This window comes from Lonchura striata, chromosome 2, assembly GCF_050655825.1.
Source record: "Lonchura striata isolate lonStrDom1 chromosome 2, ASM5065582v1, whole genome shotgun sequence".
Classification (NCBI taxonomy): Eukaryota; Metazoa; Chordata; class Aves; order Passeriformes; family Estrildidae; genus Lonchura; species Lonchura striata.
In genome coordinates this window covers 48,284,270-48,304,133 of record NC_140704.1, presented here as the reverse complement: position 1 = coordinate 48,304,133, position 19,864 = coordinate 48,284,270, and the positions used below count along the sequence as shown (strand labels likewise).

The window sequence follows — 19,864 nt, the reverse complement described above, 5'->3', positions numbered from 1 at the left end:
CTTTTTTGTCTGAGCATGGGTACAGGAAGAATTTTTAAGTGACAAATAATAATAATAATTTTTTTAAAAATTAAAATAATAACAAACTGAAATTAGGCTGAAAGTGTTTTGGACCAAATTGGTGTTAGGATTTTCAGCTGAGTGCTTGATTATGGTTCTGCTTTTCGGTCAAGGCCACAGGAAGCAGGTTTCACATCTGTGGCATAAGAGAAAGGTCCATTAAGCATTTTTGAAAAATCCCAGGATGATTTGAGAACAGTGTATTACAGTTCATGGAGAAATGGCTGTTAAGACATCTTCCAAGCATCCTTACAATTCCACTGGGTGCAATAGATTAAAAAAATAGATCACAGAGAATTCAAGACCTTTACCAACTCTGCAGTTAAAGCATATCATTCACATTACCCCATATTCTTTGCTTTTCTATGTGGAAGATAAAAACAGATTTCCTACAAAGCTCACATTAGAGGGTCAACAAATACAGAGCAGAATTTTTTTTTCTTAATCAGATAATCCACTACACTACTACTTTTGATGTATGGAGTTCCTAGTGCAGTGATTTTTTTTTTCCCTATCTCTCCTGAACATAATTCCTTATCTTTCAATATGCCTACAATACATGAAGCCACTACTGTGCTAAATTTGCAGCATGTGAACATATGTGGAAGTGTATGTATATATAGTTACTGTTTAGATTCCACCTTTTTATTTTAATGTCTTTGATTAAGCCATCAGGTTTGAAAACAACACTATTCTTTTTTTCTAAAAAGAAAAATGGTTTTATACTTCTTCCTCCAGTTTCTAGTAGTCAGTGCAGAACAGCACTTTGTTTGCCATAACAAACTGAGAGGAGGGGAGAAGCAAAGGGAAAATTTTTGGTGACAAGATTTTTGAACACAATTATTTTATTGCACAAGTTAGATTTACATGCCACTGGGATTGAATAGACACATATCTGCTTTTTAAAAGATCTCATTTTTCCTGCAATATTTAAGATCAGACAGAATTCCCAACTATCTGCTAGTTTCTGTACAAGCTCAAATTAGAACAATACCTAGCTCGAAGAGCTCACAATTTGCATACAAATTTTCTGTTTGCAGACGTTCATATTGGAGGGCTGATCATATCCCTTTGTGAAGGCAACCTCCTCTCTATCCCAGTTTGATTGCTAGAACTTTACTTTTGATATTTTCCTGTGAATCAAAGTATTTTTCTGACAGAAGTTATCTTTTTGTAATGTCTCATCTCTTGAATGTTGAAGATGGACTTCAGAGTCAGGTGGATTTCCTTGTATCTGGCATTCCAGAGGAATGCCCAAGTTTGAAACAACCCCTTAGATTAGGAGATGATGGGTATCCCTTCTGCTATAAGCTTCTGTTTTCTTTAAGTTCTGGTCTACTGTGTTTACATGTCTAACCATGTTTTTATGTCCAACCACCGGCCCTCAGTTCTGTTCTGCTTTTGGCTAAATTTCAACCACGCTGATGCTCATTGCTCAGTAGTCTGTTCTTTCCTCATGGTCCAGGTAAAGAGGCTAATAAGACATATAAGTGCTGTGGACTACAAAATGAAAATAGAATTTTGAAATTATAGAGATGTATTACCTAAATCATTATTCATGTAACTTTAACTGTCTCAGTTATCTTAACAAAATTATTTTGACCAATTATATGGATAAATCTCCAACATACTTCAGTATCCAGCTTATTCAAAATCTGAAATCATAGGCCTCAGTGATTAGGCATGTGAATTTGAGATATCCCTTTCCATGGAAACAGCAGGAAAGATCCAACTCTTAGAGTGTCCAGTGTGCACTCCCATTCTGCCTGAAGAATTCAGACAGATTCTGAGACATCAGAATGACAATTATTGAGTGGTTTTACAGCAGGTGATATGACTAACAAATATAAGGAAACCTTGAGTTATTCTTTCTTGATTCCAATGAAAACAATAGTTATGAATGAGGAAGGTAAAGGCACTCATACTTTGGACAATTTCCCCCTTATTTTTGTTTTATTTTTCCTCTTTTATGACATTTGCATTCCTAAAATCTTTAATATCTTTGATAGTAAAATCATTTGGTCTTGTATCTGAGCTTGACCCCTTTTAATAATAAGAGGCTGTGATCTGTAACTCTCAAAAGAAGCAGTGAGTCCAGGATGCTCTGTGTTGAGATTTCAAATGGACATCAGTCATCACAGAAAAAAAAACTGTATGAAATGAACACAATAAAAGTAGCTGTTACTTCTATGAAGAAACCAGGTTTTAAAGGTTCCCAACTACAATGCTTAGTGGTTTAAATACTCCTTGTATTCTTCATAGTAAAATCTGATTTTTTTCTATGTAAATTAACCTAAATACTTTTAAATGGTATATTTCATAGGCTCATAGGATTGTATTAATCTTGTCTTTATTAGGAAGACAAACATACCTTCATATTATCATTTTTCACAGAGTTCTAAGACTTTTTATTGTTTTAAAACAATACAAAGCATTATAGATAACCTCTTGCAGTGTTTTTAAAGTTTAGTTTTTGCTCAATTACAATTTTATTTCAATTTCTATTTTGAATTGGTAAATATGTGGACAGCTAACACCCCAGCTACCGTCATTATCATTTAAATTTTACATCTTATCAAAGAATAAACTGAATATATTTGGTTTTCAAGATATTCACTTTTTCATCCAATTTATAAAGGGCTGAACAATTACTTTCTTGAGTCTTGTTGGAGATCTGTGATAGATCTTTATACTAAATTACATAATTGTGGGCAAACCTCATCATACACACTTCTATTCCAGTTGACACATGCACTAATCTGATAGAGTGAAATGTAAATCTTGATAATAATTTCTTCTATTTCTACAAAGCTTTTCATTCTCTAATGTCCAAAGGCATTCAGAAGATTTGCTGTGCACTACTGAGTTCTACAAACCCCCTTTCCTGACCAAGGTCATTAGAACAATGAGAAATCTTTTTTTCATCCAAAGAAAAATACATTCTTAGTATAGCAGTTGCAGGTTTGCAGTCAACAGTGAGGTTCATTTTGCATTCAGCAGGCATGTTTGTGCCTAAATATTACAGTGACAAGCATGCTGTAACTACCTAAGACAGGAAATACTGTGCATCCACAGCCTGTTAAAAATTGGTGCATAACCGTAAGATATAAAAAAAGCCAGCCATATATATGGAACACATCCTTGTGTTCACCACTGGTTATGCTGGGAATGTTTGCCAGATTTTATTTTGGATTCTATTTACAGTCTAAGCAAAACATTGCTCTCAATGCATTTTCACTGACATTGGTTAAGAAATAGCTCATGATGACGGTATTCAATACCAGAGTAAATGGAAAGAACAGGAACCTGAAACAAATCCAGTAAAGCTTTGCAGGCTTTAATACCCAGCTCATGCCTGGAAAAGCTAACAACCAGACAAAGGAATTTAAGGAGCAATTCAGGTCAGGAAAGGTCGAGGGAAGAAAGAAGTGATTGAAGCCCCCTTCTATCAAAAATGTTTCTAAAAAAAAAAGACTGAGATCCAGCATGGTTACCCTATTGGTCCTTCCTCCTACCATATCCTGGAAAATGCTGAGGATAAAAGGGACACACACCTGGCTGAGATGTTATGATTATGTCAGGCCATTCTGACTGCTACTGAGAGTCACCAGGAGGAGTCTTAATGACTTTCCAAGGAAGTAGAAGTGAAGCAGAATCTCAAAAGAGAAGAGATTATGTTATTTATCATAATTCTGTTATCTCTCTGTGGCATGGGTACCCTGAAAGGATTTAGTACATGGCTAAATCAGCACTTCAGCAACCCACTGAACTGTTTCAGGTCATTCCTGTTACAGTCATATTGGACCAAATCACTAAATGGCTATTAAAAGGCAGGAATTTCTAGGAGCATCTGTGAGTTGCAGGAAATGTTGCTACTGATTCTTCTTTTTATATCACATTCCTATAAAAAGTGAGAAGGAATCTTATTGCCAGCAGAGATGTAAAATCAGGTCGGGACTGTCGCTGGTTATTTAAAGGTATTGCCATGCTTTTTGTAAGACTGAACATATTACATGCTGTATCTTGGCTAAATTCCATCTTTTATAATTACATCCTCTTCTCCCCTTCTCAAACATTTCTCACTGTCACAAGAGGATGCAGCACTCTTCTTTTTCCTGGTCTCGATGTCTGTGTAGCAGTGTCTCAATCACATCATGACCTCCCTAAAAGATATATTCAAGTTGCCCAAGATGCAGCGTGATCTCTCCATCACTCCCTGTGGCATTGCTGTGGATGGAGAGAAAGAGGGCTTTGAAATTAATACTCAGTCAGAGGTTCCAGGTTCTTTTCCTGCTTAAGTACAAGCACAAATCTGTTGGTTTGGCTTCTTCCACAGTTACTCATTTGCTACACTCCCTGGAGCAGTGGGAGGCTTAATACTTTGCCTCTAAAAATTACTTTGAGATTATTTAGTCAAAATGCAGGTCACCAGTGTTCCATTAGTACCAGGAATGCTTTCAGAGCATTGACCAGCTTTTGCTTCCAGCTTGATGAGTTGATGATTGTGGCCCTGAGATGGCATTTAGATATGCAGAATCCACAGGGATTTGTTGGTATGTTAGCTGCTCAATGAACTGCCAAGATCGTATAGTAAGCAAACGAGGGGAGGGTGATTATTGTTAAAAATGGGACCACACTCCCAGTACTGAAAGTGATTTCAGCATTTATTATAATAAAAAGGTCTAAAGCGTGGGGGCTCGCAGTCCAAGCAGGAGAGTTCCCATCGAGGATGCTGCAGGGCCAGCGCTGGGTCTTCCTGAGCAGCAATGTCACCAATGTTCCAGGTGGAGCAGCACAAATTCACTGGGTCAGATGCCCTTTTTATCCTGTTTTTTGTCCCTCTGGATTGGTTCCTGTTTGGATCCTTTCATTTGCATGAAGGTTTAAAGCACCTGATTGGCCCATTACAGTTCTGTCCAGGCTGACTCCTTTTGTCTGGGTTTTGATGCACTTTTACTTAGGTGTAATACAGCACATTGAGTACCGTATTTCTTATAATTACTCTTTTAACCCCTTTACAATAGAATAACTAAACCAAAAGTACATGCTTAACAATTATCAACTATTTACACCAGTTTCTAGACTATTTTTAACAATTATAAATAAAACCCCCAGCCACGGGATACTATTTTAATCTTGTTTTCTCTGTGGGTACAATGTCTGCTGCAGAGAAGAGCCCACTAGCCTGTCACTTGGAAAAACAGAGAGATACTCAGCAATGGTCCTTGCAGTCTAGTAGCCAGATGTGGGTGAAACAGATGTTTGAGAGAAGAGTCCAGTGAAGATATCAACCAGCATTTCCGGCCAAAAGCACCATGCCAAAAGTAAAATTCTCATCACAGATGGCACAAGGCATCCTCTTGTCATTTTCCACAATGACATATATTTGACAAAGAAACAGAACTACTTCTCACCTGGAATACTCAAGAAAGAGAACTATTTCTTACCTGGAATGCTCATAAATTGGCCTGAGGGACTTAGGGTGAGGCTGATCAAGTTTCACTGCAAGTGCTACCAGGACAACATTTTAATTTTTGTCTGATAGTTTCTGCAGCTCTTAGTCTGCATCCTCTTGGAAGTTGGATTCTGTGAACTTGATTCTGCTCTCTTTCAAGAGTCTTCTTTAGAGGAATCCAGACTGCAGCAACCAGACTGATTCCCCACTGCTTTGTAAACTTCTAGAGAGTGGTACATAGTAATTTAAACCAACACCATCTACAAGCAGTATCATCTCTATGAGCTCCCTTAGACCCTCTTTGTTCAGAAGCATGGGATGGTTCATGCAGCAAGTTCTGAATACTCCCTTTCCTTTTTCCTTGTTATTTTTTTCTCTACTAACATGGAAGTATAAACAAAATCAAAATATTTGGTAAGTACTGATTTCTTGTCATTCCTTTAGTGAAATATAGCACTGTGCATGTATATCATTGGCAGAGAGGTGGTCAAATATTTCAAAGGAATGTCCATACCAAAAAAGCAAAAAAAGGGATGCAAAAACCATGCTATGGGCCATATCTCACCAGCTTAATCTTGCCACTTTGAAGGTCTCCAGCATGTAGGACTTGGCAGCACAGCAAGTGTGTATATATTCCAGGAGTCAGGAGCTTCAGGGATGCTCTTATCAGTCTGGCTTCAGCCAGAGCTTAGGAAGAACTACAGCCCAGTGAGGAGGGCTGTGCCACACCACATCCTGTCCTCTTTGTGTGTGGGACCAGAGAGGGGGAGTGAAGAAGGGCAGACAAGCCATGGCACCCATGCAGCCAGCATCAGACCACCAGCAGAGGAATACTTGGCAGGGCCTCCAGGCAACACACAACAGCCTTTACACAGCCAAACAACTCCAGCTGGGGGCTGGGAATTGGTGCTCATGTTTTATTCATCCAAATTGCTTTTCCCCACTCTAGAAATCTACACTCTCTACGCTACAGAAGCTGTTCAACTTCCTCTTGTTTAGCACTGTGCTGCACTGCTCCCATTTCCTCTGAGCTCCTTTAGGTAGAGTCTGATCAGCAGTAATCACAAGTCCAGCTTCTCTGGAGTGAAGCGTGGGTGAGAGACGTAAGTTCCTCTAGCTTGATCAGTCTGTTTTGCTATACTATATATTAGATCTTCGATAGCCAGCTCCCATGGAAGGAAATGAAAATGTAACAAATCCAGTTTCTTTTCCTTTTTGCTTTTTTGGTAAAATTTTATGCTTGACTCATCTTTCCCAAGCTAATTGTCAAGAAACTGACAAATCCATCGTGGTTGACAAGTGAGTAATTGGGGGAAGAGAAGGAGTGTAGCAGGTGTTAGTACTAATTTGGTAAAACAATTAAAGTAAAGAGTGGTATGATAGTCACTTACACAGTCATGACGTTACAAGCTCTTCATACAAAATGTGTGCAGGATTTTACAACACTTAGAGAATTAACTATTAACCAGCCACTCCCCAACCATTTCAAAGGTAACCTCCAAGTTCACCATAAGATGTTTTTGAACCTCTTAACAGGAAAGAGTCAATCACAACACTTGTGGGGAACCAGACTGAATATAGTTTTATGATTCTCACCTGTCAGGTTGCTGGGCACACAGAAGAGTCCTTGCGGGGGGCAGACCCCATGTGCTGGCCATGGCTTGGCTGTTCTAGGCTGGATCATCAGGGAAGGATGCTACTGCCAGAACTGGAGCATTCAATTGCGGTTGCCCTGCCAAGATCTCCGTTGCTCACAGCTGCCCTAATTCTCCAAAACTGTGGCTCTAACAAGTCACTGCTCATTGCTAAGAGGATGATTTTACAGCAAAGACCAAATCTTACTTGCTGAGTGAAGAAATTACCTTTGCACCTGGAGAATTTCTCCACCACTGAAGGGAATGGTCTAAGACACTGCTGCATTTCAGAAAGCAAGCCCTTGGAAATAAATTCTTCTTCTTTACCTGCCAAATATGCCCCTCTGAGCTCTGTATTTCCTTTCTTCAATCTCAGTTGTTACTGCCACTGCCTCAAGAGCAAACAGTGTTCTCGTTTTGATCCCTGTAATCGTGTTAGTGTCTACAGGCCAAATAATAGGTTCTACTGGCAGACCCGTAAGACACTCTTTTGCTCTGAAGTAGCTGTACAAATAGCATTGCAGCATTTCATCTTTATTGTCTGCTAAGGATTTTGGTATTTTATATGCTCTGTTTCAAAAACATAAAGATCTTTTCCCCATCTAAGTTCTAGTCCTGAAGATTCACTGGGGATTCAAAGAGAAGCTGAATTTTTTCCTGGCTTCTGCATAGTTATTAAGAATACAGAGGCTGCAGGGCAATTTCTGCTCTTGCTTTCATCTGTATAACCCCTACTATATTGTAAACTTGCTTTCACTTTCATACATTGATTATTTGAGGTGAAGGAGGCCTTCAAGGCAGCTCCAAGTAGCAACTGTGTTTCTAAGGGATGGGGACAGAGGGGAATCTGGTATCCTCTCCCAGAGCTACAAGGTACTGAAGACCATCTCTGACTTAGATCTGACCAAATCACCTCCAAACACCTGTATACATCCACTAAACAACTATTCTTTTTCTTCTTAATTTCCAGTATGTAACTATGGCTATTAAAAACATATTTGGGTTGCTTTTTTCTGCTTTCTTTAAATGAAAGAAGTCATCTCCAGCAGCCACATGGAGTGGCACCCGCTCAGCAAGGCATATCTGGTGGGAAGCACATCCATTCAACCTTTCGCAATAGAGACCTCAGTTCAGCAGGGAAGAGAGCTGACAAGCACCTTTGCAGCAGATTTAAATCAGAGGCAGAACCTCGAGCAATATAAAGCAATCTGAGGCAGACAGCAAAGTCACGCTGACCTTCTGCCAGCAGTACTGCAGACCCAAGCGTGACTTCAGGTGCTGCATCTTCAGGAATGACAGCACTGGGGGAATCCAACAGGCTCTTCCCAATGGCTGCCTCTGTTCTGCTGCTGCCTGATGGAGTGTTATCACTATGACAACCTACAGGTATAGTATGTGCATGATAGTGAGAGCTCCAGATGACCCAGATTGCGTGTGCATGGCTCAGAGCTGGGCTTCCCTGCCTGGGAGGGGAGCAAGGAACACGTGGATCCACAGGTAACTCTCCCCTGACTCTGTCTTGTCGTTTGCTAGCAAGCTGGGGATGTGGGCAAGGTGGGAGCCTTAGAGACACTGAGTAGCTAGGATTTTAAATAATCTCTGGGACAAGGAAAAAAGAGTCATTTTTCCTCTTCTTTTCTTCAGTAAAAGACATGAAAGAATATGAGGGTACCCTTCAACTCTGTCTTTGCTAGTGTGTTAAAAAGGTAAAATGCTTCCAAACGTCGTAGTCACTGCCTGCCTCTATGTGTGTGTGTGTGTGTGTGTGTGTGTGTGTGTGTGTGTGCGTGTGTGCGTGCATGCGTTACTTTCTTTCACTACTATGACAGCACATGCTCCTCCAGAGCTATTCACAGCATTAGAAATACAACTCCTCCCTCCAGTGCCGTGTGTGTGTCTGTGTGTGTGTGTCTGTGTGTGTGTGTGTGTCTGTGTGTGTGTGTGTGTGTGTGTGTGTGTGTGCATGTGTGCGTGGCTTGGGCTTGCTTCTTCAGCTCACTCCCCTCTGACTGTGGGGCTGGCGGTCACGACACCGCTCCGCACTTCCAGGCTTCATATGGAGGGGAGGAGTATCGTGGAAAAGCAGGCACACGAGTGACCTACAGAACCATCGATAACTTACTCCCTCGCAGCACAATCGCATAGGAAAGGGGAGGGGAGGAAGGAGGGGAAGGAGGAGGAGAAGGGGGGAGAAAAAAAGAAAATCCAGAGAATTCTACTCTGGCAAATACAGTGAAACCAAGCGGTCGGAGTTCATTTGCTCTAAAAGAGCAGAGAAGAAAGAGGACGTTACGTGAAAAAAATCAAGAACCATCTGTAGCCTTTTTTTTCCCCTGATAGTAGCAGTGTTTTAGAGGTAAAATGATTCCTCCGAGCAGCACGGCTGAAGTCAGCGTGGACAGTGTGGAGAAAGAGAATGAAGCGGAGAGCACAGAGCAGCCCCCGTCTCCAGCATCAACTACCAGCCAGGAATCAAAGGTACTCAGAGAATGAGATTTTTTTTTTCCCTCTTTCTTTGTTTTGAAAAGAGATGTATTGCTTTGATTTTCATTTGGAGCCCTGTGCCAGGATCAGCGTCAGAGTGCAATGAGCCACCTCTGACTGCGGTGCCTGCTCCGACACTCCTGCTTCTTCTGAATTCTCTCTGTCACCTCAGGAGTCTGAGCTGGGGAAATACCTGCCTTCTGAGATGCTTGGGTTTGTGGATTTTTGCCTCTGTTTTCTTCTCCTTGTTATGGTAACATGCTGGGGTAGTGACGGGGCTCGGGGAGGGGATCGCTGTCAGTGGACGTTGTTAGCTATTTTCACACCAAGTATCAGATCACTTAAAGGGTTTTTGGAAAAAAATTCTTTTCCTCAAAGGTTCAGAGAAAATAATTCTGTCTGGGGGCTTGGGGTATTTCACTTGACTTTACTTCTCTGGCAGACTCATCAGTGAACTTTCACTGTTTAATGAGTCTGCTAAAACGGGAGATAAAGTCACAGCTTTACAACAACGAACCTTATGTACACCACACAGAAAAGGATTTTTGTTTTCTTTTTGTGAGTTTTTCTGTGTGGTTCAGTTTACCTTATTGAAAATCAACTTTCAGCTCAAATGGCATGGCCTCTGAATTTTTAATTGACTTGCATGCGAAAAGTTTTTCTGACTGCCAGGGTATAACTTGGAAGACAGAGGTAAAAGGTAGAGTAGTAACCTTACACAATGAAAGTTCCTTACAGCTGACTTGGATAATATGCTTTTACTGATGCTCTGTTACTTATGATTGATACCATGATAGCACCTGACAGATCTTTCTGTGAACTTCATACTATGATGCTGTGTAAACTTGTAAAAATAGGGGGGTTCTTGTCACTAGGAGCTTACAGGTGGGTAAAGCCTCAGGAGGTGTGAGCAAAACAGCTGCTTGACAGGGAAGGTCTTGTGCTGGCCTGAGTTTAAAGGCAGTGGCTGCCTGAGTCTGATATAGAAAGACTGTTACATTATTCTGCAGTTACAGCTTTCCACTTTCCGGAGAGTGAGCTCAAATTATCTGTCTGTGTGGGTAGAGTTTTGATGTGGGCTTTGAGCTTCATTATTTTATATATTTATTTAGAAGCTATACTCCAAGGAGGAGAGCTGAGGTATTCCCTGTGTAATGCAACCTCTTTAAAAGAGCTTTTCCAGTAATAATAGCATACAATATTCACTACACACATTTAGCTCTACTGGAGTTTCCCTGGTTCGTGGAAAATGAAAAGTAAATGGATTATTGGTATAAGCCTGGGCTCTAAAAGGACACGGTACCTAAATCCCACCCCCTGAGTCCACTTCTCTGGAATTACTGAAGTGTTATATGGGCAGTGGAAAGCTTTGCCTGTAGTGAGGTCCCAAAAGTACCTGCAGCTTTCACTGCATTGCCAGCACCAGCTGCTCAAGTGTTCTGGGCTGTGCATGGGGCCTGGTGGGCTGTGTGCTCCCCGTGATCCCAGCTGTGATGCTCACCCTGTGCCAGAATGGCTAAGGAACTCCATGTGCCACTTGATAACAATGGTGCTTGAGGGATTTTCCTGCTGGGTCACGGAATGCTGTTCCCAAAAGAGACTGGCATGGATCCAAAACTCAAGAGAAAGTGAAGAGCTGCTCAGAGGGTTCCCCCTTGCTGTTTGTGCACCCGTGTGTTTCCAAGGATGACAACAGGAATTAGGCACATCTGGCCAGAGAACAAATAGGCTGCAAACTAGCTTATAATCAAACATTGTGATCATCAATTTTGTTCAGTCTTTTGAGCATTTGAAGCAATACACTGGAATAGGCAAAAGCTATGACAAAGCAGTTGATGCCATTACTTGGATAGAGATATTCTTAATAAATGAACAATCTGTGTATTCACATTTTAGAGCTGCAAATATAATCAGATAGCATGATGTATTGTCATTTCAATAGATAGAGTCAAAAGACATTTGTGATCACTGGGGTAATAAGCTTTATTTTTCTGGTCCAAGGAAGTAGGAAGATGGAAAAAATTTTGTGATTTCATGAAAATATGGTTTATGCTTGGAGGCTTTTTTATTTTCTATGATTATTTCTCAGGTACATCAGAAACTAGAGTCTGACAGAAGCATAAGTCAGTGCTTTTATCCTGTGGTATCCCATGCTGAGGGAGCGATCCTGACGTTCACAGAAAACTAAGCTTTCTTCAGGTACCCTCTGCCGCCCAGGTTGACAAATTCATGTCTGCTGCATTTACTGCAAAACTGTTTGTGCAGTATCTAAGTAGCCCACAACAACTTTTTTCTGTGTCAAAACACTTCAAACTTGACTTTTTTTCCTGTGGCAAAGCACTCCACTTATTGTGACTCCAAATATACAAACAGAACCAACATGGATAATAGCAACCTTCAAAATGCCTTTGAAAACACTTCAGCAGAAAAGCAATTTTTAAAAAAATAATGCAGAACTAATAGCTGCAAGCTTCTTTCCAATCCAGTGTAATCAGACATTGGTGACACATAATCCCTGCTCATATTAAAGTCCAGAAATGAGTTTTATCTCGCACCCTCCAGAGTGTACTAAGATGACAGGGAGCAGGTACTGCAACTTCTGACTAGCATTGAGTTTGAGAGACAGAACTTCAGGCTGCTACCAAGTAGCTGAAATTTGGAAGGATGACTCTCCTGTGTTAGTCACACACCTTTGTTGCTGGAAAGCAGCTCACTCTTAAACACATGCTAAAGCCTCCCACCACCATTTCCTGTGGACTAGGAGCATAGTTGCAGGTGAGCACACCTTGGCTGTTGAAAGAGCCATCCTGTGGTACTATATGTACTGCTACTGTGCTAAAAACCCTAAAGCCTGAGTGACTAAGAATCTTGCAAAACTAATAATTAATTTATTAAACTAATCTATTGGCTCTTGAAAACATTTACTTCACACATCAGTATGACTTGAGTGGATACGTTAAAGTTTACCATGAGAATGACTTTAGGAGGGTACCACACAAATACATGCAATTGCTAAATTTCTTACATTCATGTAGTTGTAGTTATGGCTCCCACCTGTTTGGGACATTTATATCTGGTTTCCAAGAGGGCAAATTACTAGTTTGCCAAAGTCTTTTGTAAATTTATAACTCAGTAAGGGAGGAAGTCATCAGTTAATGAATCCTGAGGGAAAATTTATTCTGGGTAGTAGCAATTAAAGACACACTGCACATTCATTTAACCACTAACTTAGCAATATAAGCAGAAATCTAGTGGCAGTAGAGATCATATTTCTGATGCCTTTTATCTAAATGTACCTTGGAATTTAGTGAAGAAAACTAAAGTTTGAATGAATATGTGTCCAAAGAAAGGAATCCTACACATGGCATGAGTTCTTTATGTTTTGGTGTAGCTGGCACATAATTCTGTTAACTTTATTTTATCTTACTGACTTTTGTATATGAAGAGGAAAGAACACATTTCTGCTCATTTATTTAGGTATGAATCAAGTTGTTATCACTCATCTGTGAGCAATGACTGGGGTATTCCTAAGCAATAGGGTTATCTTTGAAAATTCCTTTAACATTTTTAAGTTTTAGGGGACACCTGAGCATCTACAATGTTTGAGCTAGTGCCACTAGGGTAGATTACCACTGCTGATCTTCAAGCTATTAGAGTTCCATGTCAATATGTTAAAAGTGTTTCAGGCTTTCTCATATACCTCAGAAGGAGTATCAAGTCCTGCCCCTAACACTGTAGGCAATCTGTCATGTGAAAGTTACTTATTTGAAAATACTGATTGATTTATGTGAAGACCAATTATTTTTTTCCCACAGTTTTCCCATTTCCATCTACTTTATTTGATAAAACTGAACTATAATTGTGTTGTACTGTAATCACATGTCTTTGGAAGGATTCAAAATTATCCTCTGAACCACAAATTCATGGGTCAAAGAAATTGCTCACACTCAGGTCAGCTCGGTAATTTGAGCTGCTAAAAAAATTGAAGAACAAAAGATAAATTAGATCTCCAAATACATATGGTATCTGGACTGTGTATTTCAAAAAATAAATGAGTCAGCCTCAGTATGATATTTTCACACACTGACTACCTAGTGGACAATATTCAGGGAAATGCAGACCATTGTCTTCAAATTCAGGTATGGTAATTCAGGATAAGCAGCAGTTGTTCCAACATAAGCTAACCTGATAAGCAGTACATAAAATGGAATTTGAAAAGAGTAGGAAGCAAATAAAAGGATTAAGCATTGTCAAGTTCAAAATGTGAACTTCATTTATGAATATCCCCACATCGATCACAAAGACTGAACTTGCACACCTGTCCTGCTGGATCAATAGAGCAATATTGCTTACTTGAGGTTCAAAACCAGGTGTTAATACTGGATATTGAACTAACACAAACAGCTTGAAACTCTTTGGGTTTTGTGGGATTTAAATTACATAGAATTTGTGCTATGCTGTTAAGCAGAGATCTTCCCCACTTAAAGAGTTAATACTTTATAAGGCTCCATAGATGGTTACTCATCAATATTTTAAAAGGGCAGGGAGTATGGTGTGCAGTTAGTGTTTCACCCTCCACACCAGTGATAAATATCCAGCATGTAAACTACTGCTGTAGTCTTCAAAGGAATACCAAACAGCTTAAAAACATCCCATGAAAGGGGAAGAAAGAACAGTTTTCCTTCTCAGTGTTACTTCCATGCCTCTGTGTCAAATGGTGAGTACGTGCTGTGAAGGTAAGACTAAGGGAAAGAAATTAGTTTAAGTATTTTTACGTGTTTTGCAACAAATTATGCAAAGCAAAGTTTCATTAAAGCAGGAAAAGAATATTCTAACCTACCAATGTCTCCCCAGCAGACTCATTCTTATGTTTACACTTATTTTGACATTTCTTTCTTACTCTTGTTCTGATAGAGACTCTCTAGTGTTGTTTTTACTGTGATATATATGTCAGATAAGTTTCTAGGCACTTTGAGATATCTAAGACAAAATAGAAATATGATCAGTTCATTCTCTTCTATTCACACTTTCAATGGTGCCAAAATGGAGAAGACATCTATTACATATCTACAACTAAAAATTACTTGACTGAAATCTGTTGTGGCCAAAAAAAAAAAAAAAAAAAAAAAAAAGATTTTTTAAATAGTGCAAATTTTTACTGAAACAAAACATATTATTTACACAGCTGGAAGAGAGTTCAGTCCACTGTCTCAGTCTCTTGCACTGTATTCTTCTTCATAAACTAATTCTGTTGAATTCAGCTTTTTCCACTACTTTTAAAAAGCTCTGATAACACCAATATGGTCTAATAATGGCTAAGAGATGTACTCTGTGCTTCATCCTCTTCTAATTCCAGTATACATTTATTTTTTGCTAGGTTGTGTGGCATTTTAATTTTAATAATATTGCTTTAGCTTAAACATCTCCTTTCCATTATTGGTGCAGGTTTCCATCACATAATAGACTTTCATATCTCTTACCAACCTTTAATTTTTTATACTAAATAATCTGGGTTGAGATAAAATAAACTCTCTGTTCTTCATCTCATTCTAGTATCAGAGCAGTGCCCCCATTTCAGTATTGAACAATCTTTCTTGAAAAAGAGTGACTGAGTTTGTGAATGGTATTCTCTATGAGAGCTTGTACAGTACCATTAATTCCCAGAAACCTTGCTTCTGACGTTTATGTCTCCTTGGTGAACCAGAGGTCTCCATTCTATTTTTCTGGAATTTCCAGGGGATCCAGGCAGGATACATTTGTCTGTCCTCATCTGCAGTGGTTTGAATCAGGTCTGAAGCACAGAAGTTTGCGTTTCCAGGGCAGAATTTTACCACATTTTCCTGACTCCATCCCCCAAGATCCACACCTCCCCATATGTGACAGTGCTTCCTACCTCATTTTAAAGAAACTTCCCCACCTGACCATCCAGGAGCCACTCTGGCACAGTCCCTCTCGGACCACCCAAGCTGGGAGCAATGCCTCTTCCGAGCTTCACATCCCACACTCACACAGTCACACCAGGCTTCCTCACTCACTTGACCCCAGATTTCCCATAGCACATTCTCAGATGTTTCGATCTTTAAAACAATTTAATCACAGTGCAATAGCAAAATAAGAGCTTGAGGCGGTTGCCTCCCAGGAGGGACCCCAAGCCAAAGAAAGCCTGGGGTTTACACCTGTACAGGTAAGCGTGGGAAGGTCTGGAGTCCTGGGCTCCTGCTGTGTCTCAGTGTCTGGTCACCAGGCTGTGCCGCAGGTCCCCATACCCTTTGTTATGCAAAGGGTCATCTGTTCACAGTCTTGCCTGGGGTCCTGCCACCCAGAGCTCTATCTGCAGCTGCACACAGAGCTGTCTGTGCTAAATGTATTCCTCAACAATGCCAGAGGGAAATGGCCTTATGACCTGCGTAATTTTTGCAAAAAATCCAGTAATAAAACTAGAGAGAGCAATATTGACCTTAAAACTATGTCAGTGCTGCTCTTTGAAGAACTCTACCAATGACCAACCCTCAACCTCTCCTTTCAACAGTATCCATCTCCCACTGAACTTTCCATAAAACTTATTCACAGCTTTACTTATTTTCTGTCTTTGCTAATAGATTCTTTTTCAGCAGTGTATTCAATAATTTAAATTAAGTCCAAGTAGGCACAGTCTACCTTTGACCTAATACATTTTCTAGAAAATTGTCTAGGAATTTGTACATCTTATTCATTACAACTGATCTAGGAGGATTTCTCTTTTTTTATTGTTTCATTTTGATTTGGTTTTGTCAAATTCTGTTGAGGTCAGATCTGCAAATCTGTATTTGCTGGGATCACATTTTCTGCTTCTCAACAGAGAACTCCATTTCACTTTACATCATTTCTTATTGATAAATCTTGTTAAGGAAACTTGTTTCCAGACTTTCAAAGTAAAATTTTGTAACAGAGTTTACCTAGTTTCTTTTCTCCCTTTCGCCTCAACAGACACATTAAACAGATGTTTTAATGTCATGTCATAAATTTCTGTAATCTCTTTCCCATTGTTCCACTTGTTTTTCCTCTGGATCATGGTTCTGGGAAGAAGGTAAGCTGAAGTGTTTGCTGAAGGTCCAAACCAGATTTTTATCCTGTCTTACTCTACCACAGCCTTTGTCTTTTTCTTTCCCTGCCCATTGACATCTTCTAAAAAACATTTTCAAAGGATTTACTCAACTTTTCGTGACAATTAATATCATTTGACCTAAGGAACTGTGCTTGAAAGGTCCAGTTTTATTTCCACAGTATTTGTTTTACTTTTTTTTCTTTCTCTTGTTTCCCTCCCCACCTTCTTTGTAGACTCTTTTCTTAGTCTAAATTTCCTTTTTGAGGTAACTATTTTCATGCAGTTTTCTAAGAGCACACATTCACCCAGTCTTTTTATTTATCTTCATTTCATAGCGTTAGTATTAGTATTAACAGCTTTGAAGAAATTATGTGTCTCTCACACATCCAAGCACATTCAAGACAGTTCTGCTGCTTTCCAGACCACTGCTGAAACATTCAAACTTTCCTACAGTTTGGGTCCTTCTGTGTCACACTCCAAAGAGTGATGCAGTCTAAAATATGCCTCTAAGTGTCTGAGAGTACTGAAGGCCTGAAATTTCTCAGGGCAATGGAGCACATCAGTTTTGGATTTTTCGAAATCCAAAACATGGTTTAGAGGTTCATTTTTACTGTGCACTTTATTTAATTTAAATGCAAGTAAGTCACAATAATTTGATAGAAAACTGTAATTCTTTGTTTGACAAGGGTTTTGCCTACTGCCTAGGAGCCATTGCTGCATACTCCTGACAGATATAAGATTGCATATTTGATAAATTTATACTCATGTTTGTCAGGCAGAGGACTAGGCATTCAGATGTGAGCATGAGTTGAATATTCTTAACACCGTACTCAGTCCTGCACAACTTCCAGTTGCATAGGCAAGCAGTCATTCAGTGTTAAATAAGCACTTCCCAGGAAAGTGCTGAAGCATAAGCAAACTTTGCATGTTCATTAGCAAAGAGGACCAGCTGTGAAAATGAGAAATCTATGTGTGAGTGACTGAAATAATTAGATTTTTTTTTCCTTTGACATAAACCTCTGTTGGAGGAAACGCCCTTTTATTCAGTAGACCAATTGAGAGAGTAAATGCTCCTTGTCAGGGAATTTAACTCAGGAACTCTCTAAACTATATTTACAATGGATGTCTAAAAAACAGATTTCTTGTGTCTCTGACATCAGCAGTTAAATGTGATAAATGGCTTGCGCATCTTCTTATTTATTAAAATTGGTTTCATGTCTGTAGTCTCATATTACTAGCAGCTCATGGAATTTTTCTCAACAGGTCAGCATTTCTTAGCTGACCTGTTTTTAAGCAATGAGAGTCATTTGCTAAGTACTGTCAAATGAAAGTGTTTCTGTTTAGGGGCTGCAATGGTGTTAAAAATACCATAGCATGAATAATTGTGAGACAGAGGTATTTCCCGGCCACAGGAGGCTGCAAGTTCAATATGGGATTGCAGTCCTTTAGGTGAGTAACAGCAAAAACTTTAATGCTTTTCTTTTTTGTAGTCATAATGTGCTCCATCTCTGAGTGCCATTTAAAAGCTTTATTAAAATGCCACACATGCACTGCTTTATTAATAAAGATCATTTTAGCAGTCTAGTATTCTGAATAGAAAAGGAAAATGAAGCTGACCTACAGTAACTGATGATTAGGCTTAAGTAAGAAAGGAGAAAAATTACTATAAACTGGTGTTCACAGAGCTATTAAAATTTGCATTTAGAATTTTTTTTTCACTTATTCATCAGAGTAAGACAAAGAAATGTATGCTTTAGAGGCACAGCTACAGGCGAGAGGGCAAAGCCAACCTGACAGACTGTTACAGCAAATGCTGTTAAATATGATCTTATAGACAAATGGCCATTACCTCAGTATTCAACTTCCTTTTTTTTTTGCAAAAATTGCTCATTCATAGCTTGTTCATCAGCTTTTGTCAAACAAGGGTTGGACTTCTGGTGTGATGCAAACAAGTCACCTTCTAAAACATCACTTATATAGGTGTACTATTCATCATTGATTTGCCAGTGTTTTCTGTGCTGGTTTAATTGCTGTGGTTCCCAAAATCAAAATATCTTGAGACTGAAATGAGAGTCTCAAAGCCCTGACCCAGCCTCTCTTGCCTTTGTGCATACAGTGAGTAATGGCCTTGGACTGGGCATCTCTATGCTCACAAGTAAACAAAACATTAAGCATGGTAAACTTATAAGTGTCCCTGTCTGCTGTGCAGTTAAATTGAGAATCCAGTTGTTAAGATGTTTCAGGCTCAAATGCATTTTTAAAATGCACCTACTCTTACCAGTTAGTATCAGTCAAGTCAAGGACCTGACATACACAATTTTTGTTGTATCTCTTAGTGTACTTATTTATATTACTTATAAGTGATATTAGATGATTTCTCACTTATAGTCACACATTATCTTTTAAATTATTTAATTAAGGTATAATTTACAAGTAAACATAAGGTGACTTGCAATGATTTGACAAATATTTCTGATAATGAGCATTCCAGTGAAATGCATGCTTGTGGAGTGCTTAAAAAGAAAACACATTCTGCTTATTTTTCAATGTCAAAATATCTGGTCCTGAGGATTTTTTCAGTTTCTAAAATGTGTAAACTTTTTCTAAGGAGCTTTCCCAGATTGCAATTGAAATTTCCAGACAAAAGAGGAGGGGGGAAAAAAAGCATGCCAGGTTACATTGTACAGCCTTACCTGTAATTAGAAACCAACTATAGGTAGGTAAGTTGGTAGTCCAGTCCCCCTCTTTTATAAATGGAACACAGACCAAAACTTCTTTATCAAAGGTGACTTAGAGGAAAAGCATGCTTTATGTGATCTAAATTAGCCCCTCTGAGCTGAAATCTTTTTTCCATTGACTAGAGTAGGCAGCTACAGCTGAGTTAAAAGGTGAAATTTAAGTAAGGTGAACACCACTGAGATTCTGTCAGAGTGAGGTCTTGAACCTTGCCTGCAAAGATTGGTCAGCTGTCTGTTCCCCTGCATGGCTAGTCTGTCTGACTTCCTTCTCTCCTGCCCAAAGACGTGCTGAAAAGCTGCAGTTGTTGGTTGGTTTGGTTTTTTTTATGCCAACAAAATAATTTTTGTTTTTATGCCAACAAAATCATTTTTTTATGTGGAGGAAAATCATTCAAACTAAAAATTTCTG

General features: G+C 39.3%; 1 protein-coding gene across 3 annotated transcripts in view; it reads left to right on the top strand.

The window, feature by feature from the left end:
- The first annotated feature begins 7,143 nt into the window (after positions 1–7,143).
- Positions 7,144–19,864, top strand: part of STAC (SH3 and cysteine rich domain) — a 72,448-nt gene continuing 59,727 nt past the window's right edge. The window contains exons 1-2 of one of the 3 annotated variants that reach the window (XM_021553321.3): positions 7,144–8,535; positions 9,490–9,627. In XM_021553321.3, coding sequence (XP_021408996.2) covers positions 9,511–9,627 — 117 coding nt within the window. In that variant the 5' untranslated portion in view covers positions 7,144–8,535; positions 9,490–9,510. The other 2 variants (XM_085569922.1, XM_077786592.2) reach the window with 2 other exon arrangements.